This window comes from Elgaria multicarinata, chromosome 15, assembly GCF_023053635.1.
Source record: "Elgaria multicarinata webbii isolate HBS135686 ecotype San Diego chromosome 15, rElgMul1.1.pri, whole genome shotgun sequence".
Classification (NCBI taxonomy): domain Eukaryota; kingdom Metazoa; phylum Chordata; class Lepidosauria; order Squamata; family Anguidae; genus Elgaria; species Elgaria multicarinata.
Genome location: NC_086185.1, coordinates 8,643,480 through 8,664,949, shown reverse-complemented (window position 1 = coordinate 8,664,949; position 21,470 = coordinate 8,643,480). Strand labels below are relative to the sequence as shown.

General features: G+C 41.4%; 1 protein-coding gene across 1 annotated transcript in view; it reads right to left on the bottom strand.

Annotated features, from left to right (window-relative positions):
• Nucleotides 1-21,470, bottom strand: part of SMARCA1 (SWI/SNF related, matrix associated, actin dependent regulator of chromatin, subfamily a, member 1) — a 48,622-nt gene that overhangs the window by 4,625 nt on the left and 22,527 nt on the right. The window contains exons 14-22 of the mRNA XM_063142055.1: nt 20,707-20,839; nt 18,837-18,985; nt 18,540-18,659; nt 16,559-16,669; nt 16,308-16,421; nt 13,135-13,257; nt 9,202-9,334; nt 7,599-7,717; nt 6,990-7,202 (exon numbers count right to left, since the gene is read on the bottom strand). Of these exons, the coding sequence (XP_062998125.1) occupies nt 6,990-7,202; nt 7,599-7,717; nt 9,202-9,334; nt 13,135-13,257; nt 16,308-16,421; nt 16,559-16,669; nt 18,540-18,659; nt 18,837-18,985; nt 20,707-20,839 (1,215 nt within the window). The remainder of the gene's footprint in view (nt 1-6,989; nt 7,203-7,598; nt 7,718-9,201; nt 9,335-13,134; nt 13,258-16,307; nt 16,422-16,558; nt 16,670-18,539; nt 18,660-18,836; nt 18,986-20,706; nt 20,840-21,470) is intronic.

The following is a 21,470-nucleotide window of genomic DNA, read 5'->3' as shown; positions in this document are numbered from 1 at the left end:
ACCTATTGAACTAGGCTCACACCTCCTAGTAACCTTTTTCTCTTCCACCTGTATAAAGAAATGCCTTTCGTACATTTGTGGCAGGAGAGAGGGAGGTAAAGGAGACAACCTAATAAGACACTGAAGTCAGGCAGATTTTTTACTATGATCCCAGTGCTGCGGGTATACAGGACATGCCATATCTATGCAGCTGTCTCCTACAAAGGCAGTTTCTTTAAAGCCTCTATTTCAGGCAGAGGACAGCACGGCTGTCCTCAGTTATTTTGGGCATCTTTTGAGTTGAAGAACTGCACGTCAGCGTCTGCTTTGCGCTAAGGCAAACCAGAAATCGGGTCCTACATGTGCTAGCCAGAGCATTGCTTGCCTTTTTAGTCCTTTCTTATGATGACTCACGATCAGGAACTCTTCTGCAGCAGGAGCAAACATTCCGGAATATCATGCAACTGAACACTGCCTCTAAACTTTTGCAATTTTCTAATCTGAAGCCCATTTTTAAGTTGGCTATTTCATAGACACGGAACCCACAAACTATAAGGGCCCAGAGAGAGGAAGAATGGGTCCAATTAGAGGCAGAAGCACTTTCTCCAGGGAAACTCACACGCCTACCAAGTCTCACTCATATACAGCTTGTGAAGGAAAATGAGGCAGAATGTCTTCTTCAAAACACAACTAAAAACTGGACATGCAAGACTTATAAACACTGGTGCACATGTTGCAAATGCCCCCACACCATTCATGATAGAAACCTTTTTCGCTTGGGATACTGTCACAATAAGTTTAATTATGGGCAAGAGACGTTCTTCCACGGAAGTGATGCCTCCGCCTCGTAAACTACACAAGCTATCAATAAATAATCCAGTATTACTCAATAAAACCTACAGAAGAGCGAATGGTGTGGGTCTGTTATACATGAAGAGCATATAGTGGGTCTGGTGTAAAGCATACAAGCGGTAGGCAGAGAAAAGTCTCTTTCCTCTGCTCCAAATCGCATTCCCAGCTGTAACATGTAGTTAAGGCCACTAGCTCCCAGCTCACTGAGAAAGCCTCAGGCACTATCGTTGCTTCCGCCATAGGACTGCTACGAGGATAAGGAAATGTACTGAAAAGGGGCACAGGAATTACAAATAGTAATCATTTGGTTATTGATTTGGGCGAGATTCAAAATGAAATTAAGAGCAAGAATTTTAAACTGAAGAATTTTAAGATGCTATGATGGCTATTTTAATATCCCATCAGTTTTATACGCTCTTTTCACCAGTTTAATGTATTGTATTGTTGTATTCAATGCGGTATCCCGTCTTGATCCAGAGGGAGAGGTGGGAAAGAAATAAATGTATGACGATGATCAACAACACAATCACCTTATCATGCAGTCTTATACGTGTTTAGTCAGATTTGGGTCCCATTGTGTTCAATAGAGCTAACTTTCGGGAGTGTCCCTAGGAGTGCAGCCTTAATATCCTTTAGAGGTAGCATCATCTTTGCCAGCTGCTGAGATAAAAAGCCTGAGATACAGGGGTATGGGGAAGAGGCACAGAGCTATGTGCCCTGACCACCCCGGTGTCCTCATGTGCACCAGATCCACCCTTGATGTCCTCAATCTCCCTCTGTTGAATGGGGGATCCACAGAGGGCTTTGCTCACATTGGCTTGAATGCAAACAGAAGCCTCCATGTGACAAAGAACCCTGCGACGGGTTGTACTTGTGTTTAAACAAACGGAAGTAGAAGCCCTTTGCAGATCCTCCACTCAACATGTAGAGGTTAAGGACACTGGGGTAGAACATCCTTCTTATATGCATTCCTGGCACCTCATCAACACCCCTTTAGACTTTTCCCCACACTGTATGTTGAAAGAGCAGGCACAAAGATTAGTGATGGTTGTTTCCTCCCTCCCTCCCTCTATACCATAGACGTGTACTTGCGGGGTGTGATTCTTGCGCAGGAGAAAATGGGAAGGAAGAGAAGGAGCACCTATATTCTCTCTCAGGACAGCCACAAGGGGAATCATAGAATCATAGAATAGCAGAGCCGGAGGGGGCCTACAAGGCCGAGTCCAACCCCCTGCTCAATGCAGGAATCCACCCTAAAGCATCCCTGACAGATGGTTGTCCAGCTGCCTCTTGAAGGCCTCTAGTGTGGGAGAGCCCACAACCTCCCTAGGTAACGTATTCCACCATCGCACTGCTCTAACAGTCAGGAAATTTTTCCTGATGTCCAGCTGGAACCTGGCTTCCTTTAACTTGAGCCCGTTATTCCGTGTCCTGCACTCTGGGAGGATCGAGAAGAGATCCTGGCCCTCCTCTGTGTGACAACCTGTCAAGTATTTGAAGAGTGCTATCATGTCTCCCCTCAATCTTCTCTTCTCCAGGCTAAACATGCCCAGTTCTTTCAGTCTCTCCTCATAGGGCTTTGTTTCCAGACCCCTGATCATCCTGGTTGCTCTCCTCTGAACACCCTCCAGCTTGTCTGCGTCCTTCTTGAATTGTGGAGCCCAGAACTGGACGCAATACTCTAGATGAGGCCTGACCAGGGCCGAATAGAGAGGAACCAGTACCTCACGTGATTTGGAAGCTATACTTCTATTAATGCAGCCCAAAATAGCATTGGCCTTTCTTGCAGCCATATCGCACTGTTGGCTCATATTCAGCTTGTGATCTACAACAATTCCAAGATCCTTCTCGTTTGTAGTATTGCTACAATTAATACAATGTAAAGCAATTTGGCTTCCCCGAATCTGTGACTGAAATGCAGGTGGCTTTCATCTCCCATATCCCCCAAGGATTTGCGGGACTTAAGCGTCTTCCAGTGCACCCTGAACTAATCTGCACCAAAAGAACGGAACGTGTTTATCTCTACCGCCCTCGTCTTTTCTTTTTATTTAGTTTTTCTAGATGGCGATAGGTGAGCGCTATCAGAATATTGCAGCTGGTTTATCTTCTCACTCATTTAATAGCCTAGATCAGCATTGTTTCCTTGCTCAAAGATGGCAAAGGCAGAAGGATGATCAGGCATCTGGCTTGCTTGTTTTATAACCTGACTGCGTAACTGAATCATGCAGTAGATTTCAGGAGGAGGAAAATACTTGTGCATCTTGGAAACATTCAGAGCCTGTATCACAGAGCCATGTTTGAAATCTCTTTATTCTACACAGGCTGGCATGAGAGAGAGAACACAGATCCTCTGTTCCTTTAAAAAAAAAACAGTTTGAGTTTCAGGAGCCCTTTCCTTTCCTTACCGGATACCAAGAAATGCAGCGTTTGTGACAACGGAAACATGACAGCCAGAGTTTATGATTTACTGAAGGTTACTGATGCCACCAATACCATCATTGCAATATGTGTAAGAGAATCATCAATAATGTCTGCTGGTACTTCGGACGCCGACTCCCACATTTGCCAAGATGCATGGCTAGAACCAACCACAGTCTGTCTAGGTTTCTAAGGTCAACCTGGATTCAGGAGTTATCTGAAGGTCTCCTGCCTGCTAAAAAGCCAGCCATATCTTATTTGCCCTCTTTGTGTGAACCAAGCTGATGAAGATCATACACTTCCCGCCCAGCAAATAAAAATATCCAGCCATGTTTGTAGACTAGGACTCCAGCAGCCATTACTCTTGCTTGCTTTTCTGTCTTTGGTTTCCCCTGAGAATTGTTTCACCCGTACAGTTTTAATATCCAGAGCATGCAGAATCACATTCCCTCAACAAAACAATAATCCTAACTTCCCTTGTATCCTGGACTTGAAACAATGCCATTCTTCTCAAGTACATGCAAATCACAGCTATCTTCTCTTCTACTAGAAAGCCCCCGCCAGAAAATAAACACCACTGCACCCTCGATACATTATAGAGCAAGCAAAGAAGGCATTATTACGGGGACAAGATATTTTGTAAACTTTCTCTTTAAACTTCTGCGTATATCTGCCCTCGTGGCCCCTGCACAAGCCTCCAGAGTGAGGCCCGGCACTTCAAGATCTCATAGTTGGAAGCAGCCTGCAAGGCCATCAAGTCCAACCCCCTGCTCAATGCAGGAATCCACCCTAAAGCATCCAGGACAGATTTTGAAAGTTCTCCCCGATTCAAAACAGTTTACTATGTTTTATGGGAGTGGATTGCTCTTTGAGAACCGTAAGTTAAAAGACTCATTGTATTTGCAGGAGTAGATACATAGCTCTTTGGATCCTGATCGATTTACTTAGCTCAAACTACTTCTGAGACAGAAACCCCTTTTCATGTGTAAAGTGGAAAAGTTACAAAACCCTTATCAAGAAGCATACCACACTGAACTCAATAAAATGTACAGAAGAGGCCTGTTTTGGATTCTACTGTTAGTCCCTATTGCAGAAGTGAGGAGTCATAGAATCATAGAATAGTAGAGTTGGAAGGGGCCTATAAGGCCATCGAGTCCAACCCCCTGCTCAATGCAGGAATCCATCTTAAAGCATCCCTGACAGATGGCTGTCCAGCTGCCTCTTGAATGCCTCTAGTGTGGAAGAGCCCACAACCTCCCTAGGTAACTGGTTCCATTGTCGTACTGCTCTAACAGTCAGGACGTTTTTCCTGATGTCCAGCCAGAATCTGGCTTCCTGTAACTTGAGCCCATTATTCCGTGTCCTTCACTCTGGGATGATCGAGTCCCTGGCCCTCCTCTGTGTGATAAACTTTCAAGTATTTGAAGAGTGCTCTCATGTATCCCCTTTTCCTCGGATCACGAAGGAAAAGGTTGAAACATGGAAGATCTACATGAGCCGGATATAGCATTCTATCTTCCAAAGTTATAGAAAAGGAAGGAATGCAGTTCACCACTGCCATGGACAAAGCCACAAAAGGTAGCAATGGAGCAGAAAGCGTAAGGTGCACTGAATCCTCACTTACAGAAGAAACCACAGCCCAGTGATCACACTCCAATGGAAGAGAGTACACAGAGCACAGGCAGATGTCGTGCCTTGAAGAGAACAGATTTGTGATTCAGTGGTGCTTAGCATCCCCACCTCCATCACAGTCACAAAAGAAGCAAATGCAGTTGCTACAGCAGAACATCTAAACGTGAAATACGAAGACCGGTGCGGAAAAAAAATGGAATTTTATAGAAGCCATCATGCCATTTATGAGCTCATACTGTGTAAGCCATATGCTTACAGGAAAATAAGAAATGCAGAGGAATTATATTGGTTTTCTGAAGACAGACTTTCAAATAAATGCAATCGGGGTGAAAAACATGGAGGCAATCGGCCTATTTATCCAGAACCAGAGAGACATCTGGTGGCCGGTAGGAAATAATGAGAATTTGCTGTTACACAGAAAAGCTCAGCTTTTTTTCCTGGAATCTTGCCCGCTTGAAATATAATTGCAGATATAAAATGCTTACATTTTTGAAGCAGTGATTATAGATGCTTTCTTACTGGGAGCCTTTTACAGAAAGGAAATATTTCTATACAATGTTGGGTTGTCAGGCGCACGCGTCTGATAGTCAGTTTGGATTGATGCAGTTTGAGAAGATGAAAATCCCAACATTGCGAGGAACTGAGGAGCCGGATGGGATAGAAGAACTGTTCTGGATCAGACTAAAGGAGCCGCTAGCCCCAGCATTCTGCTCCCTCAGAGCAGCCAATCAGATTCTCCTGGGAAACCCAAAAGCAGGACATGTGAGGGAAACAGCTTCTTTCTTGCAGTTCTTCAATAGCAGCTAGTAGTCCGAAATAGCCTGGAGGTAGCATATAGTCATCATAGCTAGCTGTCATTGACAGACCTCTTCTCCTCCATGAATTAGTATAACCCTTTAAAGATAGCATTCATTGCCACATCTTATGGCAGCAAATGTCTAGCTCAATGCTATAAAGACATACTTCCTTTTATCTGTCCCGAATCTCCCAGGATTCAGCTACACTGGATGAGGCTCTAGCGTTACAACTATTCTAGGCATAAGCTGATCCTGGAAAACAACTATCAAGACTAGCTTGGTTCACTTAATTTTAACCAACGAATGTGAGACGGGGTGCCAAAATCAGTGTTTGTACTGAATCTGTGGCCAATGTTTGATTCAGGCAGGACTCTCATAATCCATTAGTTTAGATAAGTTGCCAAGAATGCTCATTAAATTTGAGGAAGCTTCCAGATGGCAGCTTCTCCAGAAATGGTAGTGCCAAAAATTAAAGCTGCTAAGAGGTGTTTCCTGTTCATGTAGGCTCGGTTCTAAGGAGACTGATTTTATACTGCTGTAGTTGCTGAATTGCACTTCTTATTCCGTTTGTGTAGCCACAATCCGCTCATAGGTTAGGGGTGGCAAGGATACTTGCCAACACCTCAGTTGGGAAGTGTTTTTCACTAACCATGCTAATTCTCATAGCTACTTGTTCCACTCAGTCTGGTATTCTGGCAGAATGGCATAATATACATAGACTATGTCTAGATTTTAAATATCTCTAAACTGGATAAATTCCTGAAAGAGAAGGCTATCTACGGCTACTAGCCCTGATGGCTATGTGCTACCTCCAGTATCCGTGGCAGTAAGCCTGTGTGCACCAGTTGCTAGGGAACATGGATGGGAGGGTGCTGGTCCCTGGTCAACAGCTGGTTGGCCACTGTGTGCTGGACTAGATGAAGCCTTGGTCTGATCCAGCATGGCTCTTCCTATAGTCTTCTGTACATGAGCATTTTAACTGGAGACGTCAGGATTGAAACAGGTCTGACCATGAGGATGAGGTGTAACGTCATGTATCAGAAGCAGTAAGCCTATATACACCTTTTGATGGTGAACATGGGCTGTTGCACCTATTTCCTGTCTTGTGGGTTCCTGGTCAACAGTTGCTTGGCCACTGTATGAGCAGAGTGCTGGACTAGACGGACCCTCGTCATGGCCCTTCTTATGTTCTAACGTTCTAAATTACTTTCTGATCAAAAAGCAGTTAACATCAAAATACAAAACAGTGTACCCTCACCATGACCATCACATGCAAAACCTAAGGCAAAGTAAACAGACACTACTACCTACCATTGCTGTTCTAGACTTGATAAACCAGTCAAATCTGAACTGGGGTGCATTGCGTACACACTGCCTTAGTTCTTCGTATACGTTTTCTTTATCAAATCCCATTTTATGTAACATGCATATCAAGAATCTGTCCTCTTCCTCTGTGTAGTTTTTGCCTTTGTTTGTTCCGTACTGAATACGCAGCTGATGAAAAGGGGCTTTATACCTTGCAATCTAAAGTGAAAAACGAAAAACCAAGGTTTTTATTAGGGATGTTGGTGCGTATATAATTCAGTGGCCATTTATGCTACTTGAGCTCCAATGAAGTAAGTGGGATTACACGGAGGTTAGCAGCTGTTAAATCTTTGTCTAATCAAGGCTTTAGTCAGTTTAAAGATCCTTCAGTTGGTTTAACAATCATAAAGTATTTACATTGAGCATTTCCATCTATGTGGCTTTATAAAGTTAGACCACTTATCATAAAAAAAAAATAACTTTACCCACCATTGAATTAGTGTAAACTTTGTATGGAAAAATTAGAAAGGTACTGAGAATACTTTATCAGTGGGGAACAGAAGCATATTCTTGGGAACAAAATTAGTCTGAAGAAATATTAATTTGAAGTATTACTTTGACATCCAGAGCTTTTTTGATGCTAATCCTTCTCTGTATTCTGGCCTCCCCTCTTTCAATCTGAGCCATGATCCTTTCAATATCTTGGAGTTCATTGCAACGTTCCCAAAATACAGCTGAAAATTTCAAGAAGAAAATATATTTAAATGCTCTATAGTATTAGTAAAAGAACACTAATTACTGTTTTAATATAATTAAAGCACTATTTCACAAGGTTATTTAAATACAGTTTGGACAGATTATATTATCTCTACACATTAAAAAATGTAACAAGTTCTAAGACCCTTGAGAAAGCAAATACGTAACTGATACAATTTTGCAAAAATACATGTAATAATTAGAATCTCTTATAAGGGAACATTCCAGATACTTCTTCTAGAAAGGCCTGGAAAGGTTTTGGGGAAGCTTCATCGTAAAACAGTGAGTTCCATACACTTAGGGGCAAATTACATGTTACACAAAAGAGGGCAGGGAGGGGATGAGCAGAAAAACAGAGAGGTGAAAAGCTTAACCCACCCCCTCACCATCACTATTTCTCAGCTCTCGATCACAGCCTCTCGTGACTGCTTTTCGTTAAACACACACATACACAAATGTTTGCTGAGTCCATCAGCAGAGGGTGAGAAGTGAAGAAGCAACACTCCCCTGGCAATGCTGTGACACCTACTACCTTTGGCTCTTCCCCAACTGCCACCTGACAGCAGCCCTGCTACTGCAGAGAAAGAGATGGGAAGCAGGGACACTCCCTCAGCTATGCTGAGGAACCAGCTCTTTATAGCTCTTCTTTTCCCTGTACAGCTTCTATCCTCGTTGGTCCTTATAAGAACACTGTAACTTTACAAACTGATGCCTAGATTTGCTTTTTTCCTCCTCCCTCCTCCTCCCTTTTTCCTTTTGTGCTATGTCTTTTAGACTGCACGGGTGAGGGCACAAACTATCTTGTTTTTGTACTGATTTGTTAACCTCTCTAAGAGGCTTTTTTGGCTGAAGAACAGGATTAAATTGCTTTAAATAAATGCACACACTTAAACTCCGGCACAGTGTGACTGCCATTTGTCCTTCCTCTCTACTTTCCCATAATGACCCTGGACCTCAGTGGATAAGAAGGTAGTTAGTACGTAAACTGCAGTGACATTATGTGTAGAGAGGAAAGGGCTTCCTGCAATAAATGGTGGACGCTACAGCCTTGGAAGAGTACAGCCAGGTCTGCAAAACAGAATTGTGTTTGCTTGTATCAGGAATGCATTTTGGATTCTTCCAAATACCTATCACTCAACAAAATCATTATTGGCATTACAACGCCGGCAAGAGGAGGAAGGATAAAATCCAGCCTCTTCCCTGTCCTGCTTTGCCATTCACAGCATTGTCAAATGAAGCATGTCATGATCTAAAATTCAGCTAGCGCAGAATAGTAATGGCTAAAGGGTTACAGAGTAGCACTCTCAGCATTATCCCTCTGCAGATCTTAAATCTCTCCATGCAGGACATTACGTTCTTTCCACAGTGCACATTCTTCCAGTCCCCTATCCTTCTTCACTTAAAAAAGTAACCCAGCCCAACAATACTCTTTCTGGAACCTTTCAAGGTACGATTGACAAACCTGAATACTCAATAACCTCTTCAGGTGACTTTCCTTCCACTTCACGGGCAATATTATCTATGTCGTCACGTCCATATTTTTCATTAGCTTTAATAAACTGGTTGAAGTCTCTTTTGTTCCAGTTTGTAAAGCCCTGTTAAGCAAGAAGTTGCCATTAGGTGAAGGAGGAAATGTTTTCCTAGATCTCGCATCTTAGAAGGATACAGTTGAATTTGCTCATTAATGCTTCGGTACAATGTCACATAATAATTACAGGGGTTAATGATCTTGCCGGATTTCCATAAACATCTATTATCCAGGGTTTATTACTCAGTCATAAAAACTTGAGCGAGTTATTTTTGCACACCGCTCCTCATGCATCAGGGAAAGAAGCTTTTTATTCATGCTTGTAAATGGCATTTCTCCGAAGAAACAAAGTTCAATCCAAATCTTAATGGATTTTCACTTATATCACACTTGAACAAGCACAAGTAACAAATAAAATTGCAAGAGTCTGAGGGCACTTGTCCAGATGTCACTGGCCATCTCCTGGGCATCCTGGAACTAAATGCAATAACATTCTGTTTTGAATACTTACAAAGCAAATAGTGAATGAAATGAACACCTGGATAGGAAGAGAATGGAGCCCAAACACCCACTTTATACAATTGCAAGAAACATCTATAGGATGGGGCGGGGAAGTAAAGCAAAACATGGCAATGTATATGAAATTGGTACTAAAAAATCCCAGCAATTCTTAAACCATTAAATGTTTTTAAAAGCTATTTATGAATTACAAGGCCACTTTCAAGAAATATGGGACCGCACAGGGTTGGTTCCAGCCAAAACTCCTCATGGAAAAACAGGAAGGGGTGTAGAGACTCCCAAATTTCATCTTGTACTCAACTTTTACACCTTGTGCCATTTCCTTAGATCAGTGGTTCCCAGTTAGCTAAGTACTGTAGACCCCTTGTTTTTCAAATGCCAAGCCATGGACCCCCTATTTTTGAAAAATTTGTTGTATCTATGGTAGTTACCTGTGCGAAGCAATTTTTTGGAGAAAATAAGGGGTGGCCCCTAATAAGCAAAAGATTTTAGGTATGTTAAAAAACAGGCCATAAAATTTGTGATATTTGTGATATTACCATGCAAAAATGACAATGACTTAGGAATATAAAGACAAATTTAGTTTTACTAACGTATAGTTTACAATTGAACAAATTATGACATGTCTAGCAGCTACTAAACCTAAATGTGATGGGAGAAATCATGCCTCTTTTTGTCCCGAACAATCCCTTCCACATCCGGTTCAATATTTCCTACTTTTAATCTCAAATCTGGATCAACATCGAGCCGATTTCTATGCTTGTTCTTCATATAACAAAATGTCAAAAACGCTTGTTCACAAAGATATGTGGAACAAAAGGGAACTAGATGTTTCAAAGCTTTTCCACCTAACTTCTTATAATCAAGAAAAACTTTCACCCAGAATTGGTCCAGTCTATATTCTTTGAATGATTTCAATGAAACATCACAAGTCATGTCAACAAGTGCATCTTGCTCTTCCGCAGATAGAGTTGTATTTGTATATCACCACATTCAAAAGGATTCCTTATCCATGAGTTTTCAGGATTAGGTGCAGGGAAGTAATCTCTGAAGCTAGTCGCGAAATCACGTAAGTGCTTTCGCGCATGATGTCACCGTAGAAGCAAATGGAGTGGGGAGACAGCATATTTCCTTTTATTAAAATGCAGACCTTGCAGAGCTAATATGTGAATGGTGCCACGGACCCCCTGGGTGGGTTACACGGATCCCCTAGGGTCCGCAGACCACCAATTGGGAACCACTGCCTTAGATAAACATTGTTTAACCAATTGCAGAGGTGATGCTTAATACCCGCATGTGTTAAAAACAAAAGTGTGAGGTAATTAATTCTGATTTGGCATGTTATGGAAAGCAAACTTTTCCATACAATGGGCTGGATCCAAAGGTTTATTTCTTCTGAGAGAAGAACTCTGCCTCCAAAGGTTGACCTACTTCTGCCAACAAAAATAGTTGGAGGAAATCTCCTTTCATCAGAAGGGAACTTTTGCATCCAACCCAATATATATGACAACAAATGAACAACAAGGAATGTATAACACGTTCTCAGCCTGAACATTTAACCCAGCAACGATTCCCATATCTCTATATTTGAATTTGCTGGGTTAACTCCCAATTGTTTTAGAGTGAATGAGGTTGCAATCCTATAAACTCCTACCTGGAAGTAAGCCTTACTGAACTGAGTGAGACTTACTTCTGAATAGATATGCATAGGATTGCACTGTAAGAGATTAAATGCATATTAACAGAAACCTATATCATTATCTCTATTATTGATACTTTGTTACCAAGTCTGAGTAACAAAGAACACTTTCACATAACCAAGGAGTAGAAGGAGTTATAAGCTTTTGACTTGACGAAAGGTATTTCAATAGAGAAATATGAAGAGAGAGAAAATTCTAGGTATTTTTGTATGACTACTTCATGGTATTAAATACTGGCTTTAAAGATTTCCAAACTGTTTGTACAGAGAGACTAAGAATGATCTGGCAGATATTGTAATTTTAAGTGAAGATTCACTTCAATCAACACAGGCAATTTAAATTGTCAAAGGACAATTACTAAAATAACCATTTAAAAGCACCACTCAATAATATGAATACTTAATGCAGAAATCTATTGCAGAGACTGTGACAAAACTCTATCCTTCCTGCTTTATAATATTAAAAAGGCAAAGTGAGCTAAAAATGATCTTCAAATACTCCAGATCTTTTCTTACAGAAATAAGTACATCGGTTTCAACAGGGCTAGTTAAAGGCATAAAGCAAATCAAAATTTGGATAGCTGCAGTGCGTAGTTAAAGAAGAAATACTTGATTTGAAGTGCCTGAGACCACCCACTGCAAAATACATGAGTATGCTAATCCAAAAATAATTAAGTAATCATTGCCAGAAAAGGAAGGTCATTCATTTTGGGGAGAAACATGTGATCTTTGTTTAAATTCACCATGAGTCTTTTGAATTTCAACTGTGCTCTTCTCTGAACTCTCACCTAGAACATAAGAACCTAAGAAGTGTCCTGATGCTGGATCAGACCAAGGATCCATCTAGTCCAGCACTCTGTTCACACAGTGGCCAACCAGCTGTAGGCCAGGGAGCAACAAGGCAGGACATGGTGCAACAGCACCCTCCCACCCATGTTCCCCAGCAACTGGTGCACACAGGCTTACTGCCTCAGATACTGAAGGCAGCACATAACCATCAGGGCTAGTAGCCATTGATAGCCTTTGCCTCCAGGAATTTATCCAACCCCCTTTTGAATATTGGTGGCCATCACTACATCTTGTGGTAGTGAGTTCCATAATTTAACTCTGCGCTGTGTGAAGAAGCCCTTCCTTTTATTTGTCCTGGATCTCCCACCAATCAGCTTCATGGGATGACCCCGGGTTCTAGTATTTTGAGAGAGGGAGAAAAATGTCTCCCTGTCCACATTCTCCATACCATGCATAATAAACGGTAGCTGCCATTTTGAAAACACAGAATTATAATTCTCTCCGTTTCTGCACAAGAAATCCAGAATGGGGTCTATAACTATCATTACTGGGACTCTCTAATTATATCAATGCCATTTATATCAGGATTAGGCAACCTGGTGCCCTCCAGATGTTTTGGCTTACAACAAAAAATAATCTGCTGGGGGCTTCTGGGAATTGTACTCCAAAACATCTGGAAGGCACCAGGCTCCCTACCCAATTCATATGATCGGAAGACAGCATAGAACAGCTACAGTCATCACTTGCTGCACGTAACTCTTATTATCTTCCTGATCAGAACCTCGCTTGTCACACAGTGAGCAGATGGGCTTATAATTCTTTCTTTTTATTTAAATAAAATGAAATTAGAAGCACTTCACCTGAGTGAGAAGTTTTTCTTTCTCTTCCGCCTCTTCTGAGGTAAGAGGAGCCGATTCATCAATCTTCCCTTGTTCCTCTTTCTGCACGTGAGCTGCATTTGGGAGGTCAGGATTCCTGGGGACCTAAAATCAGCAGCGGGATGAATAAATAGTAACGGAGAAATGCTACTAAGGGTTCTGTATATAGTCCTATCTATCTCCCTTCAGAGCATTTTCTAGAAACTCAAGTCAGGCACGACTGATGCACTTCTCAGCTACTGAGTATTTGTTAAGAGCAGGAAATATTTCCCTGGCACTGGAAACGTTTCTTTTACTTGTGTTTACAGTCCTCAGAAAGTTCTTCAGGCAAGATGAATGCAAGACATCGTAACTCATCCATCTACATTTGTTCTTTCATGGCTTGCAGGCTCTTGTTCCACGGAAGTATAATGATAACTGCAACAGGTAAGTAAGTAATGCATCTCAGGAGGGTCTTGTTAAGCCTGAAACATTCTCCAGGACACCATGAATGAAAGAGACAAGGAGGGTATGTAAACAGAAGGAGCCCGTTTACACATACACACTCCGGCGCTTAGACTGTAAAGAAGACATTAGCGTTTATACAGTCGTGTGAAAAAGAAAGTGCACCCTCTTGGAATTCTATGGTTTTACATATCAGGACAGAATAACAATCATCTGTTCCTTAGGAGGTCTAAAAATTAGGTAAATACAACCTCAGATGAACAACAACACATGACCTATTACACCGTGTCATGATTTATTTAACAGAAATAAAGCCAAAATGGAGAAGTCCCGTTTGTTACAAACTATATTGAAACAACAACAAAAATAGCCAATCGTTTTCTTAGGGCTACATTATGTTCTCTCTCTGCCAAAACATGTATTTGCAATATCCTATATTTGTAAGCAACCGTTTTCTATGGGCCAAATGAGATATAAGAGCAGCACACCCATGTACCTAAACCTCAATCGGCTGCACTTAGAAAGGCGAGCTGCGGTTTATTTTAAGAGGAAAGAAGGGGGCACAAGACTGGAATACAGAAGTGTCCCCATTTCCACGGCTTCCTTCCTTGCTGTCTGTCCTCCAACACGATTGAGCCCAACTGGGAGAAAAGTGCTTGGGGAATGTGGTGGTTGCAAATGAAGGAGGGGGCAGGAAGAGAACTCCACAACTCCTCACCTGGGCACCCTAACCACTCCTTCAATTATTTTGCTTTTCATCCCTAAATGGTGCCTCCCATCCACCCACAACTGCGGCTTCCAAATTAACATCAGAAAGAAATGCATCCATTAAACCACTGAAACAGTAGCAGGGTTCGGGCAATAAAACAACTGGATCAGTTTAAAAATACATTTCCCCAGCTGGAGGCTAATACAGATTAAAGGCACAGCAGAATAAAAAAGTCTCTGCCGGTGTCCTAAAACTCAACCTCTGAACCTCTCTCGGGAGGAAGGGTCCCCAGAAGATACCATCTTCTGCGGTATGCAGAAGTTTTGCCATCTTCTGCATACCGCAGAAGATGGCAAAACAAGGAACAAGTCCTCAGATGTTGAATGTGGTGCGTGAAAAGGGCAGTGCTTTAGATCAGTGGCCTTCAACTGGTGGGTCGCGACCCCAAAGTGGCTCACGAGATCAGTCTAGATGGGTTGCGGCAAAGCTCTTGCCGCCATGTTGGGCAATTGTGAAATTGGATCTCATGTTGCAGGTGTGGAGTGTGGGGTAGGCTCGGATCTGGACCAGTTGAAGACCACAGCTTTAGATATCCTAAAACAGCCCTAAAAGGCTTGGAACCAGACTGTAACTAGCACTTTGAATCGTGCATGGTGACAAATTATTGGAGACTGGTAGAGACCCAACCCAACAAAACAAAACAAAAAACCAGTGGCCAACCCACACGGGTGTGGTGGATTTAACTGGATGGCACTGCTCTCACCATAAAGCATTTACGCAGCCCCGCGAAGGCACTCTGGTGTAATATGTTTAGGCTACCATAAAGCTTGCTGTCCTCATTCCTTTGAGGACTAGCGTCAAAGTTCACATGATTCTCCATCACATAAATCCCCCCATCAGGTTTATTCATTTTTATTTTACCCCAACGCAGCTGTATGAAACTGCAACGGGAATCAGAATCAGCCAGCCAAACTTTTAATGCTCATGGCCAAAGGCCCTTGAAGAATTTCAAACACACGTAAAAATGCGTGATACAATTCTGGATCAGATGCTTGCACATGGAGGATGGAATGCCACTTCTCTTGTGGCTATTTTTCTTGCCAGGATCACCCTGCATGTTCACCCCACCTCATGAATACACAAAGCACCTTACTCTTATTTAACGAAGAACATCATGAGTTCTACGTGAACGCAAGACAATCCTTATGCAGGAGAATAAATGGGCCCTAATTTAACATTGAAAAAGGTTGACATCAATAAACCCATGGGAGAGCATTACAATAAACCGGTGGGAGAGTCAGTGTGGTGTAGTGGCTAAAGTGTTGGACTGGGTGTCGGGAGATCCGGGTTCTAGTCCCCACTCGGCCATGGAAACCCACTGGGTGACTTTGGGCCAGTCACAAACTCTCAGCCCAACCTACCTCACAGGGTTGTTGTGAGGATAAAATGGAGACGAGGAGGAGGAGGATTATGTACGCCGCCTTGGGTTCCTTGGAGGAAAAAAGGTGGGATATAAACGTAATAAATAAATAATAAATTTAGGTAATGGAACTCAAAGCGGCTGTTTTGCAACAGAGAAACTTTAGAGGCAGAATTCAGCGTGAGACCTCAGAGTTGACATTCATTGTTAAGTTTAACACTTTGGAACTTGGCCTGAGCTGATCATCTAAATGGCTTAGCCATCATGGACTGTGGAGTCCATGTCCCATCCTGCAGTTTACTTTCTTTAATATTGTAGGTGTCTCTTTAAATTGAAATAGAATGTTCACTTTCTATCTGCCTGTAATGGACTTTCCCATCTTGTTTCTATGCGTCCCTGCCTCTGACAAAGTGGGTTTAGCCCACAAAAACTCACGCCAATAATGAAATACTGCTAGTCTTTAAGGTGCCAAAGATGATTCTTATGAATTTTATTAAATATTCTACTAAATGGGGATACATAGATATCGGTATTCTATCCCTTTAACAGGGTGGCAGAGGAGGAAGAAAATAAGATTCTAACCTTGTAGCCTATGGTCTTGCGATAATATAGAATCTCTTTTTCGAGAAGTTCAAATAACCGTGGTGGAAAGAACTGGAAATCTTGAATATTCGGCTGTTTCGGTGGTCGTGGTGCCTTTGGAATTAAACATACAGAGCATTTACACCGCATTGCCTTTTTAATATTATCCTATTCAGACAAGTGGCAATATTTATATAACAAGGCTATAACGTAGAGAAATGGTATGGAGTAGAAAGCTATGCTCTTTTCACCTTTGGGATTTTCGGTTCGCTGACTCGGAGGGCTTCTCTGAAATAGGCATCCACGGCATAGTTGGCTTTGCGCTCTCGTTTCGGAGGTTCGATCCATTCCATCATGCTCAGCTAAAAAAACAAATACAATCAAGTTTAATTATTCTTTAAAGGCCAACAGATTGTAGTAACTTACTCAGATTCCAATGATAAACATGGCATTGTCAAGAGAGGATGCCGAAAGACTAGAATGAAGATTAACACAAGTTTCAATAGCACGATTAAGGTTGCAATCCTACACTCTGAGAGCAGAGGCCACAAGGCATGGCAGATTCCTCCTTCCGAGGGCAGAAATCCACCATCAGAGGGGGAGTTCTGACCCCAGATTTCCCCCACTTCCAACCAACATGGAAAACTCCATGGTGGCTTCCTCCCTGAGGATGGAGGTGTGAGTTCAGGGATGAAGGGAAAGAGAAACAAATAAAAACAGTCCCGGGGGCGGGGGAGCGGCTGTGGATCCAGGGACAAATAGCCGTGGCAGAAAAGTTGACACACCAACTCAAACTAGCTAAGGGCGAAGCTAAGACTTCTGATTTCTACACTATATGGCACGACTTTATATTATTTACAAGTCAAGGGCACATGAAGCAGAACTTGTCACAGCCCTTTTTGAGACTATGGAAGAGAGACTAATTATAATGTACGGCTATGAAGAATTACATAATCCCCAATTAATTAATAGATTTTAATCCTAACTACACCTGTAAAGAAATAGATAAAATATGCTAAATGTACTACCATCTGCCAGCAGTCAACAATGAAAATTCTTTGTATGTTTTTGTTTGTCTATGTATTTTGAAAATTAATTTAAAAAAATTAACCTAAAAAAAAAAAAAGAAGATCTTGGAGCTGGTCTAAATTAATTCCTTCGCACTACTCGTTTGATTGTCGTGAATGTTTTGTAAGCTGCCCAGTAATTAAACCACCATGTCTGAAAAGTAGTGCTTTTACTCCCCAGCAAACTGCAGGCAGGTACCTCTGGAGCAACAATACCAAAGAAGCAAAGCCTATAAAAGGCATTTTTGAGAGCACAAGATAGTTTGTGCCCTCATGCATGCAGTTTAAAAGATATAGCACAAAAGGAAAAAGGGAGGAGGAAGGAGGAGGAAAAAAGCACAGTGTCTCAACTCTGAATGCACTTTGGCTTCCTTCTTGCTCTCTGTGTCCTGCACAGATTAGGCCTCAAATGTTACTTCTACAACAGCAAACTGACTTAAAAAATAAAAAAAGACTGGACCATTTCCTTCTTTTCGATAGTTAGTCTAGTCTGGCAATATCCCTACAAAGAGCAAACTCAGGCCTTAGCTAGACCTACCTGTTATCCCACGTCGGAGGAGGGAAGATCTCGCGTTGTGCTTAACGCGAGATCCCTCCTCTGTTTACACACGACGCGCGATGACCTCAGAAGGAGAGGCATCACGCCTGCCATTTCTTTTATTTTCTTAAAGAACTAGCAGCGCACGTACGCTCGTGCGCAAAAGCTAAGTTTTTTTAAAAAAAAATTAAATTACTTTCCCCGCTCCCCCCCACCCTGCCCCCGATGGGTGCAGCTCCTGGCTCCACGCGAGGAATCGCGTAAAGCCGGGTCAACACGTGGCACCCGGCTACATGTACCACAGTCTTGGGCTCAGCCCGGGACCTTGGAAAACCCAGGGCCAAAGGGGAGGGAGAGATCCCGGTGCAAAAGAGGGATCATCCCTCCCTGATCCCGAGATCCCCTGTGCGTCTTGTGGATGCACAGGGATGATCCCGGGATTCGCCCCATGATAAAGCCCGGTTCTAGCTATGGACTCAAAAAGACCAAAAATATAATTAAATCCTACATCCGTCCCAACATATCTTATTCTCAGCACTGAGGTTTTTATGTCCTCAGTAAAACTGCATTTACTTACAGTAATGCTGCAATGCAAACACATTGATAATAGCAGTATAACGAAGATACCTTCTGTTTCCCTCTATAATCTTCACCTTCAAAATTGTACAAGCTCACTTCTGTGTCCATGGTGAAGTTTCGAAGGGAGCTCTCACCCATTTTTTGCAAACGCTCATTCATTTCAGCTGTCTAAAGCAGGCCAGGCACAAAAGAGAACACAATGACCGTTAAGAAAAAACGCAACCTAAAAAACGATTTAATCAGATTGTTTAAAGAGTCATCTAAACGGAATGATTCCCCCCACCCCCCGTTCAGAGTTTAGAATTACTCTAGAAGTTTAAGACAAACAATAATGAATCCTCTCACCTTTTTTTCACCTCTTTCTAAAATAGTGGTAATGTCTTCATCGGTCAATTCGCTGTCCTTGGAAGCAAACACATGTGTTGCTCCGTGCCGGATCATCTGCAGCATTTCATCTTTTGCCAGTTTATTAGACTGCTGATCAATAAGCCTCCCTAATACAGGAACCACAGAGAGAGTTTTAATCCAAAGCTTTGCAGCATTTTTCATACAAGAATTACACAGGGACGCCCTTCTCATCTACCTTAGTAAACCTGTAATGAATAAGGGGAGGATAAGAATGGATTCTAATCGATGATCTAAATGTCTAAACTGAAGTGACATTTTAAATAAATCATTGACTTACAAAACTTAAGGCAAGCATCACATCACATGAAACTATTGCAGTTTTATAGATTCATCAAATTATTTACTTTATTGCTTAAGCAGTATGTCACCTTTGAAAGGCATGTATCAGAGAGAGATCATTTGTCATTGAGGGTCACATCAGAAATATAACACGACCCGGAAGAATGTTGAACAATCAACATGTGCTTCACTCACATTTATTTAACACAACTTAGATATTTTAATTAACAGAATAGTTGTCCAATGAAAGTTGGTGGACAAAGAACACTTATTATGCAGAACCCTGGCTCAGACGTGAAAAATATGACACAGATGTTGATATAGATTTACACAAGGACTTCAAAACCAAAATAATTATTGAGCAAATATTTGGTCTTCTTTTTTGGTCTATTTGGTCTATTACGATTTTATTAGAATGTAAGCCTATGTGGCAGGGTGTTGCTGTTTTATTCTTTTACTATGTACAGCACCATGTACATTGATGGTGCTATATAAATAAATAAATAAATAAATAATAATAATATTCTTGTTTTCAATCCCAATGATTTTACCATCATGCTTTTAGAAGATCCCCTTGCAACCCTTAAGTGCCCACCGCACACAAAAAGGTGATATTTTTACAAGGTGTTCCAGACCACACACACACACAGACAAAAGATCCCTTTGGCAATGCATATGGCTTGTGAGTTTTATGTTGGCCAACTAGTACCTGTACATTCAAGGAAAAAAACCACAACTGCATGGTAATAAATAGGGTGTCTAACCTCCATAATGTTTCACAGCCTTAACGTCGGAAGTACTTCAACAGGGCTATTACCAGCTGAGAGCTAGCAGAGTTGCACTTCCTTTCACAAAATTAATCTTTACTAACATTCCATTCAATGTTAAGAATAACACTTCATCTCTAGCCATTAAAAGGCCTATTGATTTTGAGGGTATTCTGCCAGAATGTGTGCCCCAATAATTACTACAGCTCGACAAGTATCCTTACCAAAATCGGGGCTGGTTTTATCTTAAATAATTGGTCATCTATGTAACATCTCACTCAGCTATACAAAAATAATAATAATAGTGATGCCTACTGTTATGAACATGCTTTTTAAGTTGTGAAACAGAGGTGAACAGATAGTGGGGTTACCTAAAGAATGACAATGGAAAAGAAATAATAATAATAATAATAATAATAATAATAATAATAATAATAATAATAATAATAATATCATTTCTTACCCGCCTCTCTGTTTGGATTGAGGCGGGAACAACAATAAGTATAAAATACATAAAACTGAATTTAAAACATAGTATACATTATTAAAACATCCTAAAATTCCACTGGATAGGCCTGCCGGAATAGATCAGTCTTTATAGCTTTCTTAAATTAAAAGCCAGGTACAGTAGAAAATATTCTAGGTGCAGTAGAAAATTGTACCTCTGCCTTTCTGAGCCTCCTTCCCCATATTTTTTGGATATACTTATTTTCAGGATAAACATTTTAGTCGTTGACATTTTTACAAATCTTGGGCAGTACCTTGTTGTATCACTATTGAGTCCAGTCTCAATTTTATCTCCGCTCTCTCTACAATTCTCTCTTCAACAGTGTTGTCAGTGATAAGTCGGAATACCCGAACCGGCTTCCGCTGACCAATACGATGCGCGCGATCCTAATCAAACAGCAAATTTAAATAATACATCCAGAAACAGCCAAAACTAAAATTCTGACAGAAGGGGGGAAAAAAACACTGCAAGTATCACGTTTAGTACAAATAAAAAGATTTTGTTTGTTTGTTTACTTCATTTTAAGAAGTATTTAAAAGCTGGTAACGGTTAACAAATATAACTTGTTCCTCCTTTTTATTTCTATTTTTAGTGGCCAGACCCAAAGGGCTGCACCTGCATCAGGTCTTGAACTGATGCAAGCCAACTGGAACAGCCACTCAGCATTCAGGCACCACAGCAGGCTTAGCTAGCTAATGGTATTTTAGCATCTAATTTGCTTTTGAATCTGCTGTGTGCTCCTCTTTCAACACTTGTTGAAACATTTGTTTTATGTGTCATGACTTTATGTGTCATGACTTTAGCTCAGCTAAAAACTTTTCTTTTTCCTAAAGCTTTTAAAACTTGATTTTGTTCTGACTTTATACTGTTAGTTTTACCCTACCCAGTGCCTGTTTACCCTACCCTGTGCCTGTTTGCATTCTCTTCCCCTCCTTATTGTTTTATTATGGTTTTATTAGAATGTATAGAATGTTTTATTAGAATGTAAGCCTATGCGGCAGGGTCTCGCTATTTACT